This window comes from Heteronotia binoei, chromosome 10 (assembly GCF_032191835.1).
Source record: "Heteronotia binoei isolate CCM8104 ecotype False Entrance Well chromosome 10, APGP_CSIRO_Hbin_v1, whole genome shotgun sequence".
NCBI classification, from domain to species: Eukaryota; Metazoa; Chordata; class Lepidosauria; order Squamata; family Gekkonidae; genus Heteronotia; species Heteronotia binoei.
In genome coordinates, this window is record NC_083232.1 from 35,435,990 (window position 1) to 35,458,907 (window position 22,918).

Sequence of the window (22,918 nt, forward strand, 5' to 3'; positions counted from 1 at the left end):
AAGAGAGATCCCTCAGTGTGATAAGGGCTTTTATTATCTGCCTTAGCAGACCTGCAGGAAATGTCCACTTTCCCTTTTGGCCTCCTGAAGGTCCATATCACATCTACACCATAGTTACTTGACTCTGGCATCTCATTGTCCTTCTCTGGCTGGGATTATCTTCAGTTCTATGGTACTGAATGGCTCTGAGGTGAGCCCTCCTAACTTGTTGTTACTCCAGATTGTTCCTGCTAGTCAGCAAGGAATTCCTCATAGCCTCTGTGCCTGGACAGAGTGAAAAACTCCAAATTCTCTTTCTGGGCTCCAAATGTTGATGTTAGTCCTAGGTTGGAAGGCATTCCACCACAAAGGGAAAGGGGTGGAGGCATTTAAGGAAGGATGAGACCTTTTGATGCTTACAGTTGCTAAAGAAATGGAGTCAAGAATAGGAAAGATTAAATACCGTATCCAAGGTAACAAGGGAGTCAAGCTAGATAAGGATAGATTAGTCATTTGAATTTGTCATTGAGGAAATTAATTCATTAGTGTTATAGTTTCTGAGATTACCAGTTATTGTTAACTTAATGTTGATGCCTGTATAATTATTATACTATTGCAGCAAATCTGACAGAAATAAAGTGATCGGTCTGCTTTAGATACAGAAAGGGTTTTTTTTTTAGTATAGTAGGGGTAGGTCTTTTGCTTTTCAGAAAGTAAGAAAACAGATTAGTGACAAGGAAAGGCTTTTCAAATGACTCATGAAAGGAAAGAAAATGACAACAGTGAAGTAAAGGTGCTACTGGACTCTTGTTCTGTAGTTACCGTTATGCAAGCACTTGGCAACAATGCTTGAAAAACAAGGTCTGCTCAGGATGATGATGTATTATGGGATTGTTACATTCTTTGTTCACTATCTAAAAGTACTCTTATAAAAGCTTATATATAATTCATACATCTGTCTGATAAGTAGAACGTGTATCAGATATTTGGGGTGGGGTGGGGTCAGATATACTACTATTACCATATTAATTTAAAGAAAAACTGCTACCTGTGGTAGAATTGTATGGCACAAATTATGGAGGTCTAGTAAAGGCTGATTCCAGTACTGGGGTTTCACACATAGCTTACTACAGTGGAAGAAGTTCACCTCAGTCTCATTTTGAAGCCAAGGGGAACATAATTTGTTCTCAGGCAGATTATTCCTGCTGGTCAGCAAGGAATCCCTCATAGCCTCTGTGCCTGAACAGAGTGAAAAACTAAATTATCTTTCTGGGTTCCAAATGTTGATGTCAATCCTGGGTTGGAAGACATGTCACCACAGAAAGGCAAATATGACAGATCAGCTAATGGTGCGATCTTCTCTTGGTGTGAGGTGACTTGCTTGACACATTGCACCAGAGGAGGGCATTACTATTAGTGGAACAGACAAGGTCAGATCTACCCATTTTTGAGCAGGGGCAAAATGAAAAAATGGCTCCCCCCACTCAAAAATGGTGGGGGATGTGCCTGACACCCCAAGCAAGGCAACCCCACTCTAATAAAGCAGTCCCAGTTTCCCATCCTCCCCCAGGAGCCCACCCCTTTTTTCTTTCCCAGGTCTGTGCACAGACCCAAATGAGAAAAAGGGGGGGTCACAAATGCCTCTGGGTCACTGCCACTTTCTCCTCCCTGGAGACCCAGACTCAGGGAGGAGAAGGGGGGCAGTGTTTGTGCCATCTTCAGCTTCAAGGAATATGCAAACACCAGCGGGACACCCTTGCTTTTTCCTCCCTGGGTTTGTGCACACAGACCCAAGGAAAAGAAAGGGGGGGGAGTGGTGTTTGCACTGTCCTCAACACCAAGGATGGTGCAAACACCACGGGAAAGCCCTGGCTTTCTCCTCCCTGGATCTGTGCACACAAACCCAAGGAGGAAAAATGGGGGAGCAGAATTTGCAGACCAAGGAGGAGAAAGGGGGGTAGTAGTGTTTGTGCTGGCCTCAGCTTTGAGGATGGCACAAACACCGCCGGGATGCCCTCGCTTTTGCCTCCCTGGGTATGTACACACAGACCGAGGGAGGAGAAAGGGGCTGGGGCAGCATTTGCACCATCCTCGCTTTGAGGATGGTGCAAACACCACTGGGATGCCCTTACTTTCCTCCCTCCCAGTCTGTGCACAGATCGTCCTGGGCTCCGAGGATGGCATAAACACCACCAGGATGCCCTCATTTTCTCCTCCCCTGGTCTGTACTCACAGAGCAGGGGAGGAGAAAGGGGGAGGGGCAGCGTTTGCGCCCTCCTCAGTTCCGAGGACAGTGCAAACATCACCGGGACACCCTCACTTTCTCCTCCTGGGGAGGAGAAAAGCATGGCTGGGGTGGCCAATTTGGTGCCCCCCCTGATGGCGCCAGAGGCAGGCACCCCCTCTTGTTCCTCCCTATATCCGGCCCTGGGAACAGATCCATGAGATTCATCCCATTTGGTTTCTTTGCAAATTCATACTTTGGGTACATGACTAGTGAAAAGATCATATAGTGTGGGTAAAACCCCTTATAAATTTAATTATACATAATCAACAATAGATAATATAATCTATCATTTTAAGGTTCTCTACAAGCAGAAACATGATGCTGAGAAGGCAGCATCAAACTATGCACATATGAAGGAGCCTCCAGATGTTAAGCATGCCATGGATGTTAATAAACACCAGAGTAATGTAAGTATTTTCTTGTATTAATTTGTGAAGTTCTTGTGTATGAAATGAAGCTGTCCCGTTTCAGTACTAAACAGTACTGAAACTGTCTAGTGTGTATGGACCTTTTTATATAAAAATCCTATTAAAAAGAAAACACATTTGTGATTGTTTGTTGTCTGAACTTATACTTTCTAACACAGAAAATAACGGCAGGATACAAATTTCAATTCAACAAGAGGATATTTGTCTATGTTTATCAAAATGTAAAAACAATACATAGTTTTTAACCTTAACTGCATTATATCAGAAAGTATAGTGCAATATGAAATATTATCAAACTTATCATAATAATTTGTCATTAATTTAATCAAAACTAGCAAGACAGTTTAAACGTCTTTTTATAAAACATATTATTGTTTAAATGAGCCAGACTAATAATTTAAGCCATTTCAGTATTTTTTCATATCCAGATATGATATATGTATTGTTTTAAGTACATGTGCGCCTCATCCTATACCAAAAGTTACTTTAAAAAATCAAAATACTTAAAAGAACCTCATTTTCTGAAAGATGCTTATTACACCACTTTGGTGCACCATCATTGTATTTAGTGGAAGAACATTTTCAAGAAGATGCTCTTTTGATCATAGATAATCTCAGAAAGGTACAATAGAGGATTTAGGTTCTAAAAGTTGAAGTCTGATTTCTTCCTCTATTGCAGGGGTGGCCAATGGTAGCTCTCCAGATGTTTTTTGCCTACAACTCCCATCAGCCCCAGCCAGCATGACCAATGGCTGGGGCTGATGGGAGTTGTAGGCAAAAAACATCTGGAGAGCTACCATTGGCCACCCCTGCATATTGACTTGGGTAGTAATAAAGTAAATAGATGGAAACAATTTTTTTCCTGAATCTGGCAACAGCTGTAGGAGAAGGCATGTTTCCCATGCAGAAAACTTGTGATTTCTGACTGGTCTTGGAAGTTTTGATTCTTGGCTGGACTCCAAGATGTTTCATGGATAATTGCGGCTAAACCTTCAGTATTGCCAACATCTGCATCTACTATCTTAAGAAAACATTTTGATAAAAATTAGTTGAATGTTCATTGGAGGGTGAAATGCTAAATTAAGCAATGTAAGATGTATTGGACTACGGTTTTTTCATTCCACATTTATTTTTCATTCCACATCTGGGGGGGGGGATTCCCCCCTGCCCCAAAGTTTCTGGCTATGGTCATACAGTCTGAATAATCTTTGTATACATGTACCAATACATTTGGAATTGTCTGAATACCTGCTAATAAGTATAGATGTGGGCCAGAATACAAACCACCATGAAACTGGTTTCTTGAGCCTCATGGGACTTTAGCCTTTTGCCCCCTCCCCAAACCCCTTAAGCCACATTGCAAATATGATTTTGAGAGGGTGCTCCATATCAGTTTTTGATATGATATAAATACTGTCTTGACCTGGATGGTTCAGGCTAACTCAATCTCATCATATCTTAGAAGCTAAGTATAGTCACCCCTGGTAAGTGGGAGATCACCAAGGAATTCCAGGGCTGTTATGCAGAGGCAGGCAATGGCAAATCACCTTTGTTAGTATCTTGCCTTGGAAACCCTGTGGAGTCACTATAAGCCATCTGCAAGTTGATGGCATTTACACATATGCATGTGGTGGTCAGCTGCTCAAAGAAAAGAGCAATTGAATCTTGGTTTCTCATGTCCTAAATTTAGTACTCATTTATGTATTACTGGCCCTACACCCTGTCATGCAAACTATTTTAATTTACAACACCAATTCTTCAGGTTATAAATAAGTGAATGAAAGAAAACAGGGATCATATTCCAATATAACATTGATAGGCACTTGTTTACTTAATATGAAAAGCACTGAATAGTCAGATTGAATCGAGCTGATGTGGCATATCCAAGGGTTTGCACAGTGAAATTTTAAACTTACTTCAAATAGCAGGTATTTATACCATATTATATACTGCTTTTGAAATTCCATTAGGCTTCAACAGTGGTTTGCTGTATGGAGAAAGGACTACAGCTGAGAAACAAAAATTCAGATTGTATGGGTTCATGGAAATAGTGGCATGAATCTTTTAAATCCTGCCCATTGTTATATGAACCAACATTTAAAAATGGTTTCTAAAACCCTAGGTTAGTCCAACAGCTGTGAACTAGGAATGTGTAGTCAAAACTGTAGTAAAACAACAACAACCCCCCCCCAGCTATTATTAAATATTGCAGTGTATTCCAATACAAGCAGAATTCAGGAGCATTGGGAAACCTTCCAAACTAATTGATGGTTCTGGTACCTGCAAAAACAAAACAGCATTTATTTCAGGATAAGCTTTCATGAGCTAGAGTTCACTACTACTGAAAGCTCATGCTGGAATAAATGCTTATCCTGATTCTTTAAACTGCCACTGGACTGCTATTTTGTTTTGCTACAATAGACTGACACAGCTGGAACTCTTTTCTTTTTTCTTTGTAGCATGATTTCAGAGGGACTGTGAAGTGACAACAGATATGTGCCACACAGGGATGCCCAATGTAACCATATGTGGTCAAACATTGTGTGCTCAGTAGACACATCCATTGCAGTATGATCCCAAGTGAGGAGCTTGCTCAGTTTATTTTAAAATGACAGTTTTTTAAAAAGGCCCAAATGGGCATTTTATTACACACTCCTATCACTAATTTAGGCAATATATAGATGGGAGTAAATTAAGGGAAGCCATGGCATGTATAGTTTAAACAAAGCAACAGTGAGAAATATATTGAATCTTTCTGTTATTTAACAGACATCAGGAATAAAGGAGTATGTATATCCAAAATTAGTTTTGTGAATTTGGATGCTTAAAATGTTCAGAATTTACCAATCTGAATATGAAAATTTGTGAATAGAATGGTCAAGGAATCCAAAACTGAAGCATCTAGTTTATTTGGGCACATTTTGCTTTGAGGAGTTCAGTTTTTAAATGCAAAATCTATACAGGAGGTTGGGAACAAAGGTCTTTTTATCTTCCAATATTGTAATATGACTATGGGAGTAGATGCACATTCTGCCAACTCAATTTAAAATTTCCATACAGAGTTGATATCTGGTGAAGATGAATTTAGGATTATTTTCTCAAGTTTAAAGAAAGCTTGACACTTAAAACTGAGAATTGTTGTCTTCTGAAAAGCTGAGTATTGTCTTCTGAAAATATTTCCTGATTGAAAATATGCCCTGCATTGAAATTTTCTGCTACTGTGTTTCTTGATGCTATCTTGAATAAAATTTATGCTGATCTTTATGTGGGTTGAAATGTTATGAAAAAGGGAAAGGAAATATAATAAAAATTATCAGTGTCATAGAATAGAAGACTATTTTTTCCCCCAGTCTTCATATTTATAATAAAACAAAATGATTTTCCAAATTACAGAAGTTAACCTGATTATAGAAAGTATAAAATTAGACAGGATGTAGTATTTACTTCAAAGCATGTTTGGTAATCTTAGGTCAGCTTTCTGGTTCTAAAAGCATAAATATTATAGCTGTTGGGGTAGGGTGGACCAGTGGAGACAACACTAGGCCGAACACCATGGTCAAACATGGGATTCATAAAGTCCAGTGGAGTCACAGATAAGAGCCTCATACCAGCCAACTGATTAATGGTAGCTGGTCCTTTGTCAGTGAGCTGTCTTAATGGGACCCAGGAAGGGGAGTAGAGCAGAAATAGTCAGAAGCTACAGTTGATCTTTCACAGGCTTTTCTGTTGAGAGAGGCCACTAGATATGCCCCAGGCCAGGATAGGGCCTTCAAATGGCTTTAGGGAGAAAGCCAGCGAGGATAGACCAGCTCACAAGGGAATATTTTATTCCATTTTTAGCCTGCCCTTCCCATAGAACAGGCTCAGGGTGGGTTACATCATAAAAACAGTCAACAGTAAAAACAGTAAAAGATCAATTTAAATATATATATATATATAAAATCTAAAATTACAAAGACTAAGATGGCAAAATTCTACCTCACAGATGTGACCTATTGTCCAGGTCCAGCAGATCTTGTAGCGCTGGGATGGAATGAGGGAGGGAGGCTGATAACAAATGATGCCCACTGCCTCAGCTGAAAGCCTGGTGAAAGAGCTCTGTTTTACAGGCCCTGTGGAATTGAAGCAGACCCCACGGAATAGAGATACAGGAGTGGAGGTGGAATGCTATTCAACCCCTGCCCCTCTCTGAGGTCAGGGGAAGACACTTCAGCCAGATGGAAAAGAAAAAGAAAGGTCCCCTGTGCAAGCACCAGTCGTTTCCGACTCTGAGGTGATGTTGCTTTCACAACGTTTTCACGGCAGACTTTTTACAGGGTGGTTTGCCATTGCCTTCCCCAGTCTTTTACACTTCCCCCCAGGCAAGCTGGGTACTCATTTTAAGCTGGGTACTCATTTTACCGACCTCGGAAGGATGGGGGCCCAGTAAATGACTACTGGGGTCTGGGATCCTACAATAACCAAGATCCTACAATAGCCAAGATCTAAAGAGTTGCAAAGCTACTTCTGTACCCCAAGTGATCTTTGGGCTTGCTTCTTGAACAAGATTTGTTCAAAGGCTTTCTGTGTTGTAAACAGGCCCCAGATTCAGTGGGAGCTCACAGGAGCGCAGCTCCTGAACCTTTCTGAGAGTTCCACCTCCTTCTGAAAGTTCCACCTCCTTGGCCACTGAATAATATGTGCAGCTGCATAACAATCCCTGGATGAGCTCCACCACCTATTTTCCTACAAAATGACCCCTGGTTGTAAGGATGTAGGTCACAGAAGTTAAGAAGTGATAGTTTTATCTTCAGAAAACATCTTTGGCAAGAGCATTACTGGGGGGGGAGGGGAGGGAACACTAGGCAGTGTGTCTTGTAGTGCTTCAGTTGAGCATCCCAAATGGAAAGGAATAAGGAGGAAACATAAGAATGAAGGAGCTGGAGGGAGAAAAAACTAATGTCCTTGGCCAGTGTTTACTAGTCCCAAACTCTATTCACCAAAGTGAAAGGATGCTAGCTACTGTGTATTTAAGAAAACAATTAGAAGACATTAGTAACTACCGAAGCATCACCAGGCTGTAGTCTCAGTGTGGGGCAGGATCAGCAGCTGATTATTAAGACTGTATTTGGGCTGAATGCTTGCTTTGAAATATCTGGGGAGTGAACAAAGTAAATTCAGAGGTGGAGAAAGTCGCTTGCATTGCCTCTTCAGCTTGTTAGTCATGTTTGTTCCAGCTGTGTCTCATCCCTCTCCCCCCATCTTTTTTGAAATGATCGTAGTCAATCAGACTAATAAACATGATGCCATCATGGTGGTGTGTGGCCAACTAGATTTGAGGATGAGTTATTGCTCTCAAACTGAAACAGGGACTGGAAGGGATGGCATGTTTCCAGCATGGTATTGTGGCAGTAGGAGAAGATAATTAAACTACTGCAGTACAACATGGCAAGATGGAAAGCATCAGCCTCATTGTCTTAGCAAGGAGATGTGTCCCCACAAATGCATACCACGGGTTTTTGCAGTACTCAGTTAAAAGAATGACCGAAAGGAGACACTTTTCACAGTTGGTGTTTTACAAAAATTTCCACCTTGTTTTAGCTAAACCTGTTTAAGATTTCTCAAGAGTTAGGAGACATGCCAATCCCTGTTCTGCTGCATAACATTAGTATTACCAGTGGGGTATGCAGCTTACAAAGTAGATCTTGCAGACGTTTGCAAAATGTTAGCTGTCTCTGTCTCTCTCCAACATAAATATATCTTTGCGTGGGTCTAGGAGACTAATAACTCATGGGAGGAAAAGTATTGCACTAGACCTTACGTCAAACTTGATTGGTGAAATAACTACTGTCTGGTTTCCCACCCCCCACCCTCATACACACTCTCTTACTGTGAAATTAACCATACTTCATTTCATTTACTGTGTGACTGTCACTTGGGAACAATAAGAGACAAAATTGCTGTAGATTTCACAGCAACATTCTGTGTATTTTTCTCTGTGTTTGAACTGACAGTTTCAGTCCTAACATCCTGTTTTCAGCACATGTGCTGAGCTTTAATTTGCAATTTACATGGATGATGGGGTCCTTTTCAGAGACCTGTTCCTACTGCCTTTATGGTATTCACTTCACCTCATGTGGTCATTAGGATGAACAGCATATAATTAGCTAAATCTATGTAATGCTCTGAATTGCAAGAGCCTGCATGTACTTCTGGTTTCACTGTAACATTACTTGTAGTGGTTTACACAATTGTAGTGAGTGAGATATGTTAATATATATTAGGTAGCTATTTTCCCTATGTTTCACTTAGAGGTTTTTTTAAAGTTCTGCTATTATGTCAAAATGACAAATATCCTCAAATGACCAACTGATAAAGTGGAATAGACAAAAGCTTGTACACTAATTTATTTTTATTATATGGTCTCTCCACAATATATATTGAAAGACTTTGATTATAAAGTTATAGCTCAGTTTTTTTTTATTCTGGATTTATTTTACTTCTGCCTGCCACATGTTGACCTCGCATTTTAATAAAGCTGAAATCTAGAAGTTTAAGACAACTCATGTTAAAATTAGTTTGAAAGTAGAGATGATATAAAGAAGGATGAGAATTAGCAATTTGTGTGTCTCCTTTTTGTTTTGCATATTGTTAATGATAGAATAATTTGTCCTAAACTTAAACTCTGTAATCTGCTTTGTCCACAGTGTTAGGATTTCTCAGTATTTATCTGAATTTTTTTAAACTTTCAAAAATGGTAGGTGTAAATAATGGTGGCAAAAGCAGGTAGCATGCTGTTTGATGTCCAACCAGAGGAGTTTTATACATTAAGACTTCCTTTCTGTTATATCCACTGCAATAATACTATATTTTCGTTCTGTTCTTTTAGATGTTGTAAATTGTTTATGATATATTTTATATGAAGCTTTATTCCATTTTAATATTGGTAATGCTCTGTGAACTCAGTTTTAATATATTTTATTGCATTTATATCTAATCTGCTAAGACTCTTTGGTTTTACAGGTTTCGTATAAGAAAGATCTGCGTGATATTCATAAATACACTGAAGTCCTTCATAGACCAGATGTGACAATGGCAACCCGGCTAACAAAGATAATAAGCAATGTATGAACTTAATTTCTGTGTTATTTTTAGAGAATATGACTAGTTCTAATTATATTTTTGTTTTATTGTAAGCAGAATAAATATACATAATAATAAAAAGTGTAGATTTATATGCAGAGTGACAAATTTAGATGACCATAATTCCCTAAAGTGGACAGTTTTCAGTAATTGAGTCCTCCTAAATATTTGTGCTGCCATATCACTTTGCTTAGAGCAGCACAATAGCTCTGCAGTAGTGGGATGTCATTTTTGTAACAAATTTTCTAAATAGTTTAGTCATTGGCCTGATCCAGCATGACTTCTTTTATGTTCTTAGTTTCTACTCTATTGACTTACTTTACTTTAGGGTTGGAGGAACCCCCAATCTGTCTCATGTAATGAGACTTTTACTATTCACATACTACAAAAGCAGGAGAGAGAGGGAGAGAGAGGCCACCCAATGAATTTGTGACTAAGATGAGGCCTGAAAATGTGACCTTGTGGTGTGGTTGCTTGTCAATTTTAACTGCTGGTTTAAGTCAACAAATATTTCTACCTGCCATGCTCCCCCAGTGAGCCTTAAAGCTGTGGAAAAGACCAGGCAAGCCACACTCTGAAGCAAAATAAGTTGTAGTAACCATACTACTGATGCTTGTCTTCTTAATGTGGACATTGTACTGAGTCTAAGGCGTTACTCAGGGGTGGAATTCTAGCAAGAGCTCCTTTGCATATTAGGCCACACACCATAGATGTAGCCAGTCCTCTAAGAGCTTACAAGACTCTTTTTTGTAAACTCTTGAAGGATTGGCTACATCAGGGATGTGTAGCCTAATATGCAAAGGAGCTCCTGCTAGAATTCCACCCCTGGGGTTACCACAAAATACATAGGTAAGGATGTGATATACCTCTTTCGATCGATGGGAACTTCACAATTGGCAATGGCTTGTTTGTAATTCTATATTGTTTTTTCTTTGTGGCATTACTCCCCACCTGCCTTTGTTGATAGTTACTATTAGCAACTCGAGTAATGGCCTTTTGTCTTATAGCTGTCATTTGCATCAGCTGTCATGCTGTCAAAGAACCTTCCATTAGCTGCTCAACTACTCTACCACTCACCATCCTAATACATTTTTGGCTCATCCCGGTTCTTTTCCTACAGAATTTGGACTGACTAAGTAGTACTTCCTTGTGGTCTCATTTATCTAGCTTGTATTACCAAATTGTATTGCAAAATGTTGGAAGGGCAAAGATTGCCATTTCTTTTCATCAACTGAAGCATATATGCAACCCTGCTATTTATCAATCTGTGCTCCCCCACCCCCACCTTAAAATTTCTTGCAAGCTGTTTGGTAAACACCCTGAGCCATAGCATTTCACACAGAAATACCACTCCAGCACATACAGTATAGAAAACTGTGTTTTAACTAGTTGCAGTCCCAGGGTAGAATTTTACTTACTGTTTGAAAAACAAGCAGGTCTTTTGCTTTCAGTTCATATATTCTTGAAAATTGTCAACCTTTCAACCCGCTTGGCCAAAATGAAGTGTTCTTTTTTTTAAAAAAATGCAGCATATTGTTTTTCAAATAAATTAAATGATACATTTGATGAGTTGGGAGAAGCGTGGGAATTGCTGATTAGAGTGTAAGCAAAAATGGTATCAAGAAAGGTCATTAAATGATAACTTGCTCCACTGTTGCATCGGAGGCTTATATTTCCTTTGACAAAATTGAAAGAAGAGAAAAAACACTTTGATTTTTGTCCTGAAGGTGGAATATGCGAAAGGAAGCCGAGGAATGAGTAAGGAGTCTTGTGTCCTTGGAAGACCAGACTTCAACCATGCTAAAGAAGTTTCCAAATTTTTAAGCCAAGTAAGATTTTGATGTTTTTCACATGAGTCCATTCAGATATCTTATTCCCAGGAGTGTCATCAAATGCTTCATTTCTTTAATTGCAAACTGTCTATAATTGCATGAAAGCTTTGGCAATAAGGCTTTCACAAGTCTTTCCCATAAAACTGGTATATTTGAAATATATCACATGCTGATATTTCTAAGCACAGACACTGTTTAATTTAGCCAAAAAGCACAGACATGTGAAGTTCTTTTTCCAACTCTATGCTTGGTATCAGTATGCAGAATGGGGAAAACTGAACTGATGAGCAAACCTGTTTGCATTCACTGATTGATGCACTTTGACATCCTGGGCAAAATATATAGTCATTAGTCAATCAAATTTTGTGGATTTTCTATTTTTGTTTCAAAACTAACATGGCTACCCCTTTGGAAGTTTCAACGCTGCTTTGAAAAACTATGTATTTTTTAGAATAGTAATTTGGAAATACAAACCATGTGATTCTGCTCAGTCATAGCATATAAGGCAGTGCAAAGAATGGTGTTACATCATGGCTTTTGATGTGACATAAATGATATAAAGATGATATAAAGGTTCTATATATTCATCAGTTAAAAAAAATGATTGAATACTTAAAAGAGGACAGTGAACACAAAAACATGGAAGTTCTCAGGAAAAGCAATGTTTAAAGTATGATAGTTGGCTTCGCATTAATGTTTACTTTTTAAAATCTAAGGCTCTAAGTTATTAACTGCCTGCCATTTCCCCAGAAAGCACTTTTCTGGGGCCACATTCTTCCTTGGACTCCATAAATCCAGTCCTCACCAAACTTGGAGAGCAGGTAGAGGAGGGTCTGCCAGAGATCCCCTGTGAGTTTGCTTGCACAGGATCCATTATATACATTCCTGAAGCTGCACTTGTCAGAATGACTTCCTGTCATTGACTTTAGTTTGTGGGTTCATGCCTGTCTCTACTCAGTTCACAGAAAGAGATTCATTTTTATTGAAAAACCTTTTCTATTACTTTCCTGGATGATTGTCTTGAACATAGGGGTCTCCTTCCTTGGAGGTTTTTAAACAGAGGCTAGATGGCCATCTGACAGCAATGCAGATTCTGTGAATTTAGGGGGAGGTATTTGTGAATTTCCTGCATTGTGCAGGGAGTTGGACAATGATCTTGGAGGTCCCTTCCTACTCTATGATTCTATGATTCTTGCTTCTTCAACTTCCAGAGTGGAAAGTGCAAGACAATTAAAGGTACAAAGAAATCCTCACCATTAATATTTAACGACTTATCTGAATTGGACCTAGGTCTGTGCCTATCTGTTGTTCTCTTAACATTGCTTTTCTGTGTATGCTTATTTAGGACACCATGAAAACCTTAAACCAGGGGGTTGGGGTGGCAAGTATAGCATGTGATGTACCCTCTGGCACAGTCTATGGTGTGTGGCAGCCAGAATACAAAGTGGTTGTCTGCCAGTATGTCAAGGAGACATATCACTAGAGATAATGAAACAATAAGGAAACAGGAACCACTACAGAAGCAAATCAAATTCCTCATCAGCACAGTGATTCAGCAATATGATTGGTGCAAACTATACTTAGGAAAAAATTAATCTATTGTTTAACATATTGTTGTAGGATTGATGAGTAAGATTATATAGTATTGACCTAAAATAATTCTGCTTTGTTATATAAAAGGGATGAGGCCAGATTTTGATATTAGCTTACTTGCTGGTGTGGAAAGTACCAAGTTACAGTCAATTTAAGAGACATTAAGAGGTGGTTTGCTATTGCTTGCCTCTGTGACATGACCCTGGATGTCCTTTGTGGTCTCCCATGCAAGTAACTAATCAGGGCCCACCCTGCTTAGCTTTGATGAGATTGGATTAGCCCGAGCCATCCAGGTCAGGGCAGCATTGTACCAAAGTGGAAAAAGTTAAACTCACCTTCAGTTATGATTGGTTTTGGCAAGTTTGGAAAATTGTTTTAATGACAAACTTAACTTCTTTTGCAACTTTCAAGAAAATGTTTAGTAAGCAAATAAATGTATTTTCAAAGAGACAGCATATGTTTATGTTCTAGAACAGTAAATTTCAAGGCAGAGTTCATCCTTATGTATCTTTAATGGATTTAAATTTTTAATTGTTATTCTTAATTATAAAACTATTTTTGAAAGAAGAGCTGGCTGTCACAGGTGGTCAGAGTTTGTATCTTTGACTTAGAAACACCCTCCCCATTTTCCTTTGCCCTCCAAAGAATAAACATTGAAAATATATTGGAATAGAAAAAAATTAGCCACAGTGCATCTATTAATATCTGGGAAAAAAGTTAATTAGGCCGTATGGAAAAAAACGCAGATCTCCATTATGAAACTTGTAAGTTAAATAATGTAATTAAAATATCATTTTCTTTAACCATACAGGCTAGCTGAAAGCAGTGGGGTTATGTTTTTCCCCTTTCTTTTTAATGCTCCAGTAATAAGGTTTTGCTTGAATAATCCCATTATTTTATTAACAATTTGCTCTTTGGTAATAATCTTTTTAAGAATTCTAATTTACATCATGTACTCAATCAGTTTGATATTAATTGTTGTTTGAGAGATAATTATTAGAGCTTAGATCATATGTTAAGATACTTGTTTAATGAGGTATCAGTGCAGAAATGTAGGGCCTTCATCACAACTAACCCAAGACACCATTCTGTTCAAGTAGCTGTACTAAGAATTGGGTCACAAGAGCCTTTTCCAGAATTTTCTGTGACATTCTTCGATATTCTCTGGGCATAGTCTTCAGGTACATGTTTCAGAAAGGTAGCTGAAGCTTAGCAGATCAAACCTTCGTCAGTGCCCGGCTTGAAACCTATTTGTAAACCCTTGTATCACGTTGCATGCTAATTTGCTGCTATTCACAGGTTTTACCAATTGCCTTAATCCAATCTTAGCTATATTTATTGCTCAGTATGCACCTTTTCCGGCAACAATCTCCCCACCTATATGAATGGTTGGTGACTTCTGTTTCTATGTATCTGAAGAAGTGTGCATACACATGAAAGTTTATACCTAGAGTAAAACTTTATTGGTCTTAAAGATGCCACTGAACTCAGAGTTTACTATGCTACTTCTGAAACGTTCTTTGCTTGCTGACTACAAAGCGAAAGTGACCCTGGCTATTTAGGTGAAATATCAAGCAAACTGTTTCTAAATCTATAAAAGCAGACCAGCAGTGCTAAAACCTTTTGAAGGTTTTTAAGGAAACACTGAAGAGAGGCATGCAAGCATTTGAGCATCAGATACTGGATATATTCTGTTAGGAAGGAGGTTGCAGACTGTGTTACTCTTTGTTTCCTTATATTTCTGAATTCTGTTTTGTATCCCAAGTAAAGAGTATTTTAAAACCACATTTGACTTCTTCAGGTCTTGTGTGTGATGTTCTTACTTCAGTTTGAGAGTTATGACCAATAGATGCTTGTGCATTTCCTTGTAGTGCAGAGATAAGACGTTTCTGCTTAGTACAGGGCTACAACCGAACAACAAAAAGGTACCACCCCATCTCTGCCCACCTCTCCCATAACATCTCATGAATCATGATATAAAATGCCTGGCTTTTCAAGGGGAGTCAAAGCCAGCTCATGGGAGTAAGCCAAGTAGGCAGCTGCCTTGGGTGCCACCTGGCCTAAGGGTGCTGCTAGCCGCCCCCACTCCCCCTGCATGGCATGTGTGCTCATTAGAGCTTGCCTTCCCCAACAGAAAGCAGGCTCCATGGAGCGTACACGCTGCCGGGCCACTTTCACTTTCCCGGGTCTGTACATTCCCGGGGAATGCAAAAGCAGGGACACCTGTACAGCGTGCTCCTCAGAGCCTTGCAGGCTTTGAGGAACACAGTGTGCAGGCACCATTTGGCTGCTTTCACCTGCAAAAGTGGGCAGCACCTGTGCTGCACGCTCCTCAAAGGACCACAGTGCACAGGCACCGCCCAGCCTCTTTCGCATTCATCAGGTCTGTAGCATAGGCTTGGAGAACATAAAGGTGGATGCCCTCTGCTCAGTCTTCCCATCCCTGGGAAGGCTGAGCGGGGTCAGTGGGTGTCTCAGGAGCAAGTGCAGTCAGAGCCTGGCTCCAAGTGCGCTCACTGCTGCCCTGACCCTGCTCAGACTTCCTGAGGCTTGGGAAGTAGGGGTGTGCAAAAAAAAAAAAAAATTCGGAAAAAATTGGATTCGGAAATATATGGGGCCAAAAAATTCGGAATACCATATATTTCCAAATACCGGTACTCGGAGTAGCCGCATATATGATAGATGCATGGCTATTTCTGAATATACGGCCCCATTATACCCTATTGGCCATTGAAATCAATGGCAAAATAGGGTATATTGAAAGCCGCCTGGAGGGAAGGGGGTTTGAGGGAGAGCCGCCAAATCTCCTACAAACCCCCCAAGTCCCAAAAAGATTGGGCCAGCGGGTTCCATTCTGGGGGCACCCAAAGAGGGTGCCCCTATCCCACCATTATACTCTATGGGCCATTGAATCAATGGCAACATAGGGCATAATTAGACGCTACTGGGGGCAGGGGATTTGAGGGAGAGCCCCCAAAACTGCAGGGAACCCGCAGGGGACTCTCCCCTACAAAACCCCCAAGTTCCAAAAAGATTGGGCCAGGGGGTCTCTGTCTTTGGGCTCCCCAAAAGGCCCATTGCCACCAGTGCTGGGGAAAGCTCAATTAGCCACTTCCTCCACTATAATCGCTGTGGGAAAAGTGGCTCTGGCCAGAGGGGGGGGGGTTGAGGGAGAGGTCCTAAAACTGCAGGGCAACTTCAGGGGACTCCCCCGCATGCAACCCCCCTGGCCCAAAAAGACTGCACCCATCTGTAGGCACCCCAAAAGGAACACTGTTCCTAATGGTGAGAGAAAAAACCAATTAGAGCCACTTCCCCCACTGTAATTGTCGTGGGAAAAGTGGCTCTGGGGAGCAGGGGCTTTTGAGGAGAGCCCCCCAAACTGCTGTGCAGCTTCAGGGCACTGTCCCACACAAAACCCAGAAGGTAAAAAAAAAAAAATTGGACCAGGGGGTCCAGTTCCTGGGGCACCCAAAACCAAATCTAACTTCACATCAGAGAATCTCTATAGGACCCAAATGCACTACATCCATCTATCTACTCTATGAACCCTGCTGGCCTGGAACTAATATAAACCCAGTTGCCAACGTCACTGCCACACAAAACACAACCTGCTCAAGGTCTGCTCTGCAGACCTGGCTGCAGCAAACCCAGATGCCAGCTCTCCAGCCCTGCCCCAAACAACACGGGGAGATCTGGCCAAACACAACAAGCATACTGGCTCTGGGTCTCTCACCCAGGTGCCAGCTTCCCTGCCACAGAACACACAATCTGCAGATGCCAGCTCTCCAGCCAAGCCCCAAACAACACGGGGAGAGCTGGCCGAGCACAACAAGCATGCTGGTTCTGGGTCTCTCACCCAGGTGCCAGCTTCCCTGCCACAGAACACACAATCTACAGATGCCAGCTCTCCAGCCCTGGCCCAAACAACACAACTCTCAAACAAGAGAAGCGGTGGACCACACCTAGCTCCAAATCATTCTGTATCTGACACAAAGCAAGAAACATCTAGACTTACCTTGAGTGATGGATAGTTGGCTGGTCCAGGCTCTTTTGCATTACCCAGGGTGCACCATGAGGAGGCGAGCCAGAGTTGCACCCCAAATGAGGAAGATCACTGGGAGGGCCTCAGATTGTGTGAGAGGAAGGGAACCATTCCTTCTCTCTCAGCTCAGCAGCAACACACCAGCTATCACTGTCCCATTAGAGGGACCTCAGCATTGGTATGGCTGCTGCTGCCTGTCATCATCACTGGCACCTCCCTCTTTCTTCCTCCTGCCCCTGAAAAAAAAAACCTGGGTTATCCTGCCTTGGCCTGTGGGTTCTGTCAGTTACAGTTGGGGGCTGCAATGGCCTTTTCAGTATTATGAGTGTCATCTTGGGACTCTTCGTGGCGTGAGTCTGGTGGGAAACACTGCCTAGCCAGGGAGGTTGGGGATAAACAGCAGTGGAAATGGCAGATGAGCTGCTTCCATCCCCCTCCTCCTCAGCTACCGGCACTGGGCCTGCCCTGACTCTGCAGCACTTGACCTTCTGGGAGAGCTTGTCTTGCCAGCAATTGAGCTCATTGGCCCGCTCGGCAATCGTGCTCTTAAAGCGCAGATCTAACATGGTCGCCATCATGTAGACCTTATCCTGGGTGAAAGTCTGAAAGCGGGCCTCAAACCCTTCCTGCAGCCTAACAACCAGGGCACGCACCACTGGAAGAACATCTGCACGGCCTTGAACTGGCACTAGAAACGAGGCCAGGTCCTCACGGGCCATGTGGACCATGGGGACAACCAGTGTCATGCTCGCCGTGTCAGATGAGAGCATTTCTGTGTGGGTCTTGAAGGGCCCAAGAACCTCCACAGTCTGAGAAATGACCACCCAATCCTCTTGGGTGAGACGATTCTCATCCCAAAAGACCCTCGTTTTAGAGACAAAGGCATCCAGGGCTGCTCTCTGCTCCACCATGCACTCTAGAATAGCACAGGTGGAGTTCCAGCATGTGCTGACGTCACCAATCAGGCGGTGCCCTGGCATGCCTGTCAGTGTCTGTTTCTCACGCTGCTGATATGAGTCCATATTGCTGCATGAGAAGTGACCCATGATGTGCCGACACTTCTGGAGCAGAAGTTGGTACTCATGGGTTGCGGCTAGATACCAACGATCCTGGTTTTTCGTCTGTCCCAATGCGTCCTTAACCACAAGGTGGAGAAGGTGGGCCATGCAAGGAAGGCGTTGTAGGCCCTGATGCTGGACAGCCACCTTGATGTTGGAGCCACCATCAGTCACCTCGAAGCCTGTGGCGACATCCCCACTGCCTACCCAGCCCTCTAACTGCTGTGAGAGGATGGCTTTGAGAGTGTCCGCCATGTGCGGCACGTCAACTGCTTCTGCGTGCAGCAAGGCCCAGTGATAGCCAGCCTGGTGGCCCTGACCCTGCCTGCTGCTACTACAACTCCCACCCTGCAGCTCACTGGGTTGCCACCAATGTGCAGTCAGGGAGAGATACCCTTCGAATGCATGTTGGGAGCTCCAGATATCTGAGGTGAAATGAACAGTCCCCCCGGCAGCACGGAACAAATGCTTCTTCACCACAGATCTGGTTGCCCTGAAAACAGATGGCACAATGGTCCTGCTAATGGTGGTTCTAGCAGGAACTTTGTACCAGGGCGCCAGGTACTTGAGCAACCCTATCACCTCAGGATTCTTGACCACTGAAAATGGAAGCCCATGGGTTTCCCGCTTGGCAAGGTTCCAGGCGATCAGCCTCCTGCAGTATCTGATTCCCCCTCTTGGCACACAGGCACCACCCTTACCAAATATCTCAGGCAGAGATGGCTGGCGTCCCTGCACTGCCACAGAACTCTCCTGGAGATAGTCATGATGGGGCGGACTTCCTGGCTGGGTGGTGTTGGCCGCTTGGGCACCCCAGCACCAGATTGCTTCTTCCCCTTAAAAAACACTGCCTGATGGTGCTTCAGCAGGTGGTGCCGCATCCCCCCCGGAGTCAGGTGGGCAGGGTCTCGCCCACAACTGATCGGGGCCCTGCACAGCTGGCACTGCGCATAGCGTGGATCCTCCATAAGTCGGAATTGCTTCCAGACTTCAGAGGTGTACAGATGCCCAAGCTGACCGGCAGCTTGGGTGTCTGGAGCTACCTCCTATGATGTGCTCGGGGCAGACACATCGTATCTCGGGGTGGCAGGAGGGGCTGGCCACCGGGGGGGAAGTGGGCAGAGATGGAGACACCTTGTGTGCCTCCATTTCTTTCCCCTCCACCCCATGCGGCCTCCCCTCCTGGCCATCCCCTGAAGGACTGCTGGTGCCCGAAGGAACCGAAGAAGAGGGCTGGTCCTCCTCAACCATCTTCTCCTCCAGCTCCTGCATGACACCCTGCACCCTCCTTGGGGTGATCATTTTGGACAGAAAACTGTTCCCAAAGCTCATCTCCAAGGACGGCTGCTCTTGCTGCCCCTCCTCCGGCTGCTGAGGCCAAGCGACATCAGCTGGAGGAAAGACTGCCTGAGCAGCAGACCCCTCCTTAGTGCCAGCACCTAATGGCACCTCTGCTGGGGGCGGCCCAGCAGCAGCCTCGATGAAGGGCCCAAGGCGGCTAGAGGTCAGAGTGGTGGAAGGTGGCTGTTGAGTGGTCCTCGCACAGGTGGAGGGGGGGAACCTGAGTCCTCCCCCTCTCTCTCCCCTCCACCCCTCTAGTCTTCTCCTTGGCCTTGCCCCTAGGGCCCCTCTTCTGCTGCCTATCACTCATGTCACCCTTGGCCAGTCTCACACAACCTGAACTGAGAGTGGGGTTTTTTACAAACCTAACTCACTGCACTGTACCTTGAACTAACAGGTGCCCTGACTTCTTTTTAAAAACCCTCCCACCAAAACGTGTTTGTTTTTTTGGTCCCTAACCTGTCCTTCTTTGGATTGGGGTAGTAGTAGTCTGCTAAAGTTTAGGAGACTAGGTGATCCTGCCTGGCTACAGTTTTTAAAAGGCTACCTTGAGATGAAGGCAATCCTTGTTATATCCTCCTGGTTAAACTTCTCCTAACTAGATCCTGGGACAAACCGGATTTCCTTGCAAAGTAGAAATCAGGTGTCCCCTATAACTTGAGAGAAGCTGTGGTTTACCCTATGGAAATCTAAGGATGCACCAGCTTTCAGTGGCTGAAATCAAGATGCACTGCAACCCTAGTCTCTTTAAAAGAACACCAGCACAGCAGCAATGGAATGGAGTCCAGCCAGGCAGACTCCTTAAAAAGGTTCTCTGGCCCTACACAGAGCAGTTTCAAAAAATACCACTGCTCTGTGATTGGCCAGAGAACACTGTTTACTTGGATACCCAAGTAAACAAAAGAACAACAATGTTGCTGATGGCTAGGGGATTAGCTCAGCTATCAGCTACACAACAGCCCTGCCAAGCATGCATTTGGATTGGCTACTGGAGCTCCTCTCCCCCTTCCTCCCTGATCACAGGGAGGCTATGGGAGAGGCGGGAAAAGGCTTCCAAAGGCGGGAAAGCAGGTAAGCAGCTCCCCTGAGGCTGCAGAAGCTCATTTCCCGTCTTTTCCATGGAGTTCCATATACGGCTCCCGTATTATGGCTGCAGATTGGATTCGGAAGTATATAGCACCGAATACTTCCGAATCAGGGCTGATTCTGTGGTTTCTTCGGTTCAGCCGAACCGAATGCACACCCCTGTTGGGAAGGCTGAGCAGGATCAGGGCGACAATGAGCACACTCAGAGCCTGGGTCTAAACACACTTGCTGCTGCCCCGGTCCTGCCCAGACTTCCCGGTTCTGGGAAGGATGAGTGGGGTCAGGGGCAGCCAGGCTCTGAGCGTGCCCACTGCAGCCACAAGCATATTCAGCTGCCATGCCTCCCCCCCACTGGAAGGTGGGGCAGGGGATGGAGCTCTGCCTGGAGTGTGAGAACCCCCAGCGGCGGCACTGAGGGGAGTATAACCCCCATCCAAGACAGAGAAGATCTGAAGTTCCTGGTCTGCCTTTCTACTAACCCAGAGAAACTCTGTCTTGTCAGGATTAAATTTCAGCCTGTTTACCCTGATCCAGCAGATTACTAACTCCAAGCACTGATTCAGAACATCAACAGCATCCTCCAAATTAGGTGGAAAAGAAAGGTAGAACTGGGGATCATACACATACTGGTAACTTTGCAGCCCTCTCCCATTGGCTTCATATAGATATTAATTAGCATGGGGAATCAGATGGAGCCCAGCAGCACCTGATAGGTAAAAGGCCATGGGGCAGACCAGGAATTGCCAAACATTATCTTCTGGGACCCCTGTGATAGGACTTAGACCTACTTCTGTGTGTGGCTTTGTTTGCAGTTATATAACTGATAGTTTAGAATATGCTTTGAATACAAAATATTGATAAACTCTAGATTTATTCATTGTAAGCTCCTAATATGATATATTTATTTCTCAGGCTAAATACAAAGAGCAATTTGTTAAGGATATGAAGAATCACTCTTTCAATCCTTTGGAAAGTGCCTCTTTCAAGCAAGCACAAATTGCATCTGCCTTAGCAAGTAATGTAAGTTGGTTGTCCTAGCACAACTTCAGAAAATATTTGCTCCCATTGTGTTCAATGAGATTTCTCTTTTACTGTAGCTTTTGCTTAACACACTCTATTTGAAAGGGTTAACACTCACTCCTGCACTCAGAGTGGAATAATTTATGGCTATTTTTTTGCCACACAATAGAAAATGAGTGCCACCTAATGGTCATTCTGCATGGCAGGAAAATAATGAAAAGCAGAATCTGCTTTTCTGCTGAGCGAAAATGAACCTGTGCATTTCACTATTCTTTGCTTTTGTTCTCTAAACATGTGTATTATTATTCTTGTAGGTGAAGTACAAAAAAGACCTGGAAAGTCTCCATGAGTCAACATCTCCTCTTCCAAACTTACTGCATTTAGAACATGTTTTGAATGCTAGCAAAATCCATAGTAATGTAAGTTGGCTTTTTACATTTATAGAATTTTAACATGAATCTAGTTGCACTTCCATGGTGGCTGGTATCCCCCCCCCCCCTGAGATACTGTGAAAATCTTAACCTGATGCCAAAAAAAAGAGCAGAGCAAAGTATCCCAGTGATAGAGATACATTTCTTTGGGAAATAAGAAGGATGGAAGTTGTGCAAGACTCATTCTGTGCCTCAGAATGGAGTGCCAGGAGACTTCACAATAGCATGTTGCACCACTTGATGTCTTCCATTGCAAGATGTGCAACTCAGCATCTGATCTTGCCTCCTTTTATGGTGACTCTTTCTGCTGTAAAGCAAAGAATGAAATAGACACAGCTGCAGAGATTACAAAACACAATATTTTTGAGGGATATGGCTACAAGCTCATGTCTAAGTCTAGCTAATATGGAGAAAACACTGCAGTGGTCTGACCCAGAGAGTGCTGGCATTGGACACACAACTAAAGTACCTTCCTTGAAACAGACTCTGGCTAGCACAGAATTTTTGCATTTCCCATGGTAAATTCCCCAGTGAGCTGCTATCCCCAGTGGTTCTTTACTGGCTCAAAACAAGGGATAGAAGTTAATGTGTTAAACTACTGAGCCATAACAGATGTGAATAGTTGCCTCAATCTGAGGTTTGGGCTTATAGAGCCCCGCTGGCCCCAAACTCATTACCTGCTGCAGAGTCATTTTC

The 22,918-nt window shown here is 43.0% G+C and overlaps 1 protein-coding gene across 3 annotated transcripts in view; it reads left to right on the forward strand.

The window, feature by feature from the left end:
• The window catches only part of NEBL (nebulette), a 200,336-nt gene that overhangs the window by 140,823 nt on the left and 36,595 nt on the right, over positions 1 to 22,918 (forward strand). The window contains exons 5-9 of one of the 3 annotated variants that reach the window (XM_060248394.1): positions 2,563 to 2,673; positions 9,697 to 9,798; positions 11,544 to 11,645; positions 21,684 to 21,791; positions 22,106 to 22,210. The exons of the other annotated variants lie outside the window; for them this stretch is intronic. Of the exons in view, the coding sequence (XP_060104377.1) occupies positions 2,563 to 2,673; positions 9,697 to 9,798; positions 11,544 to 11,645; positions 21,684 to 21,791; positions 22,106 to 22,210 (528 nt within the window). The remainder of the gene's footprint in view (positions 1 to 2,562; positions 2,674 to 9,696; positions 9,799 to 11,543; positions 11,646 to 21,683; positions 21,792 to 22,105; positions 22,211 to 22,918) is intronic. 3 annotated transcript variants of the gene reach the window in all.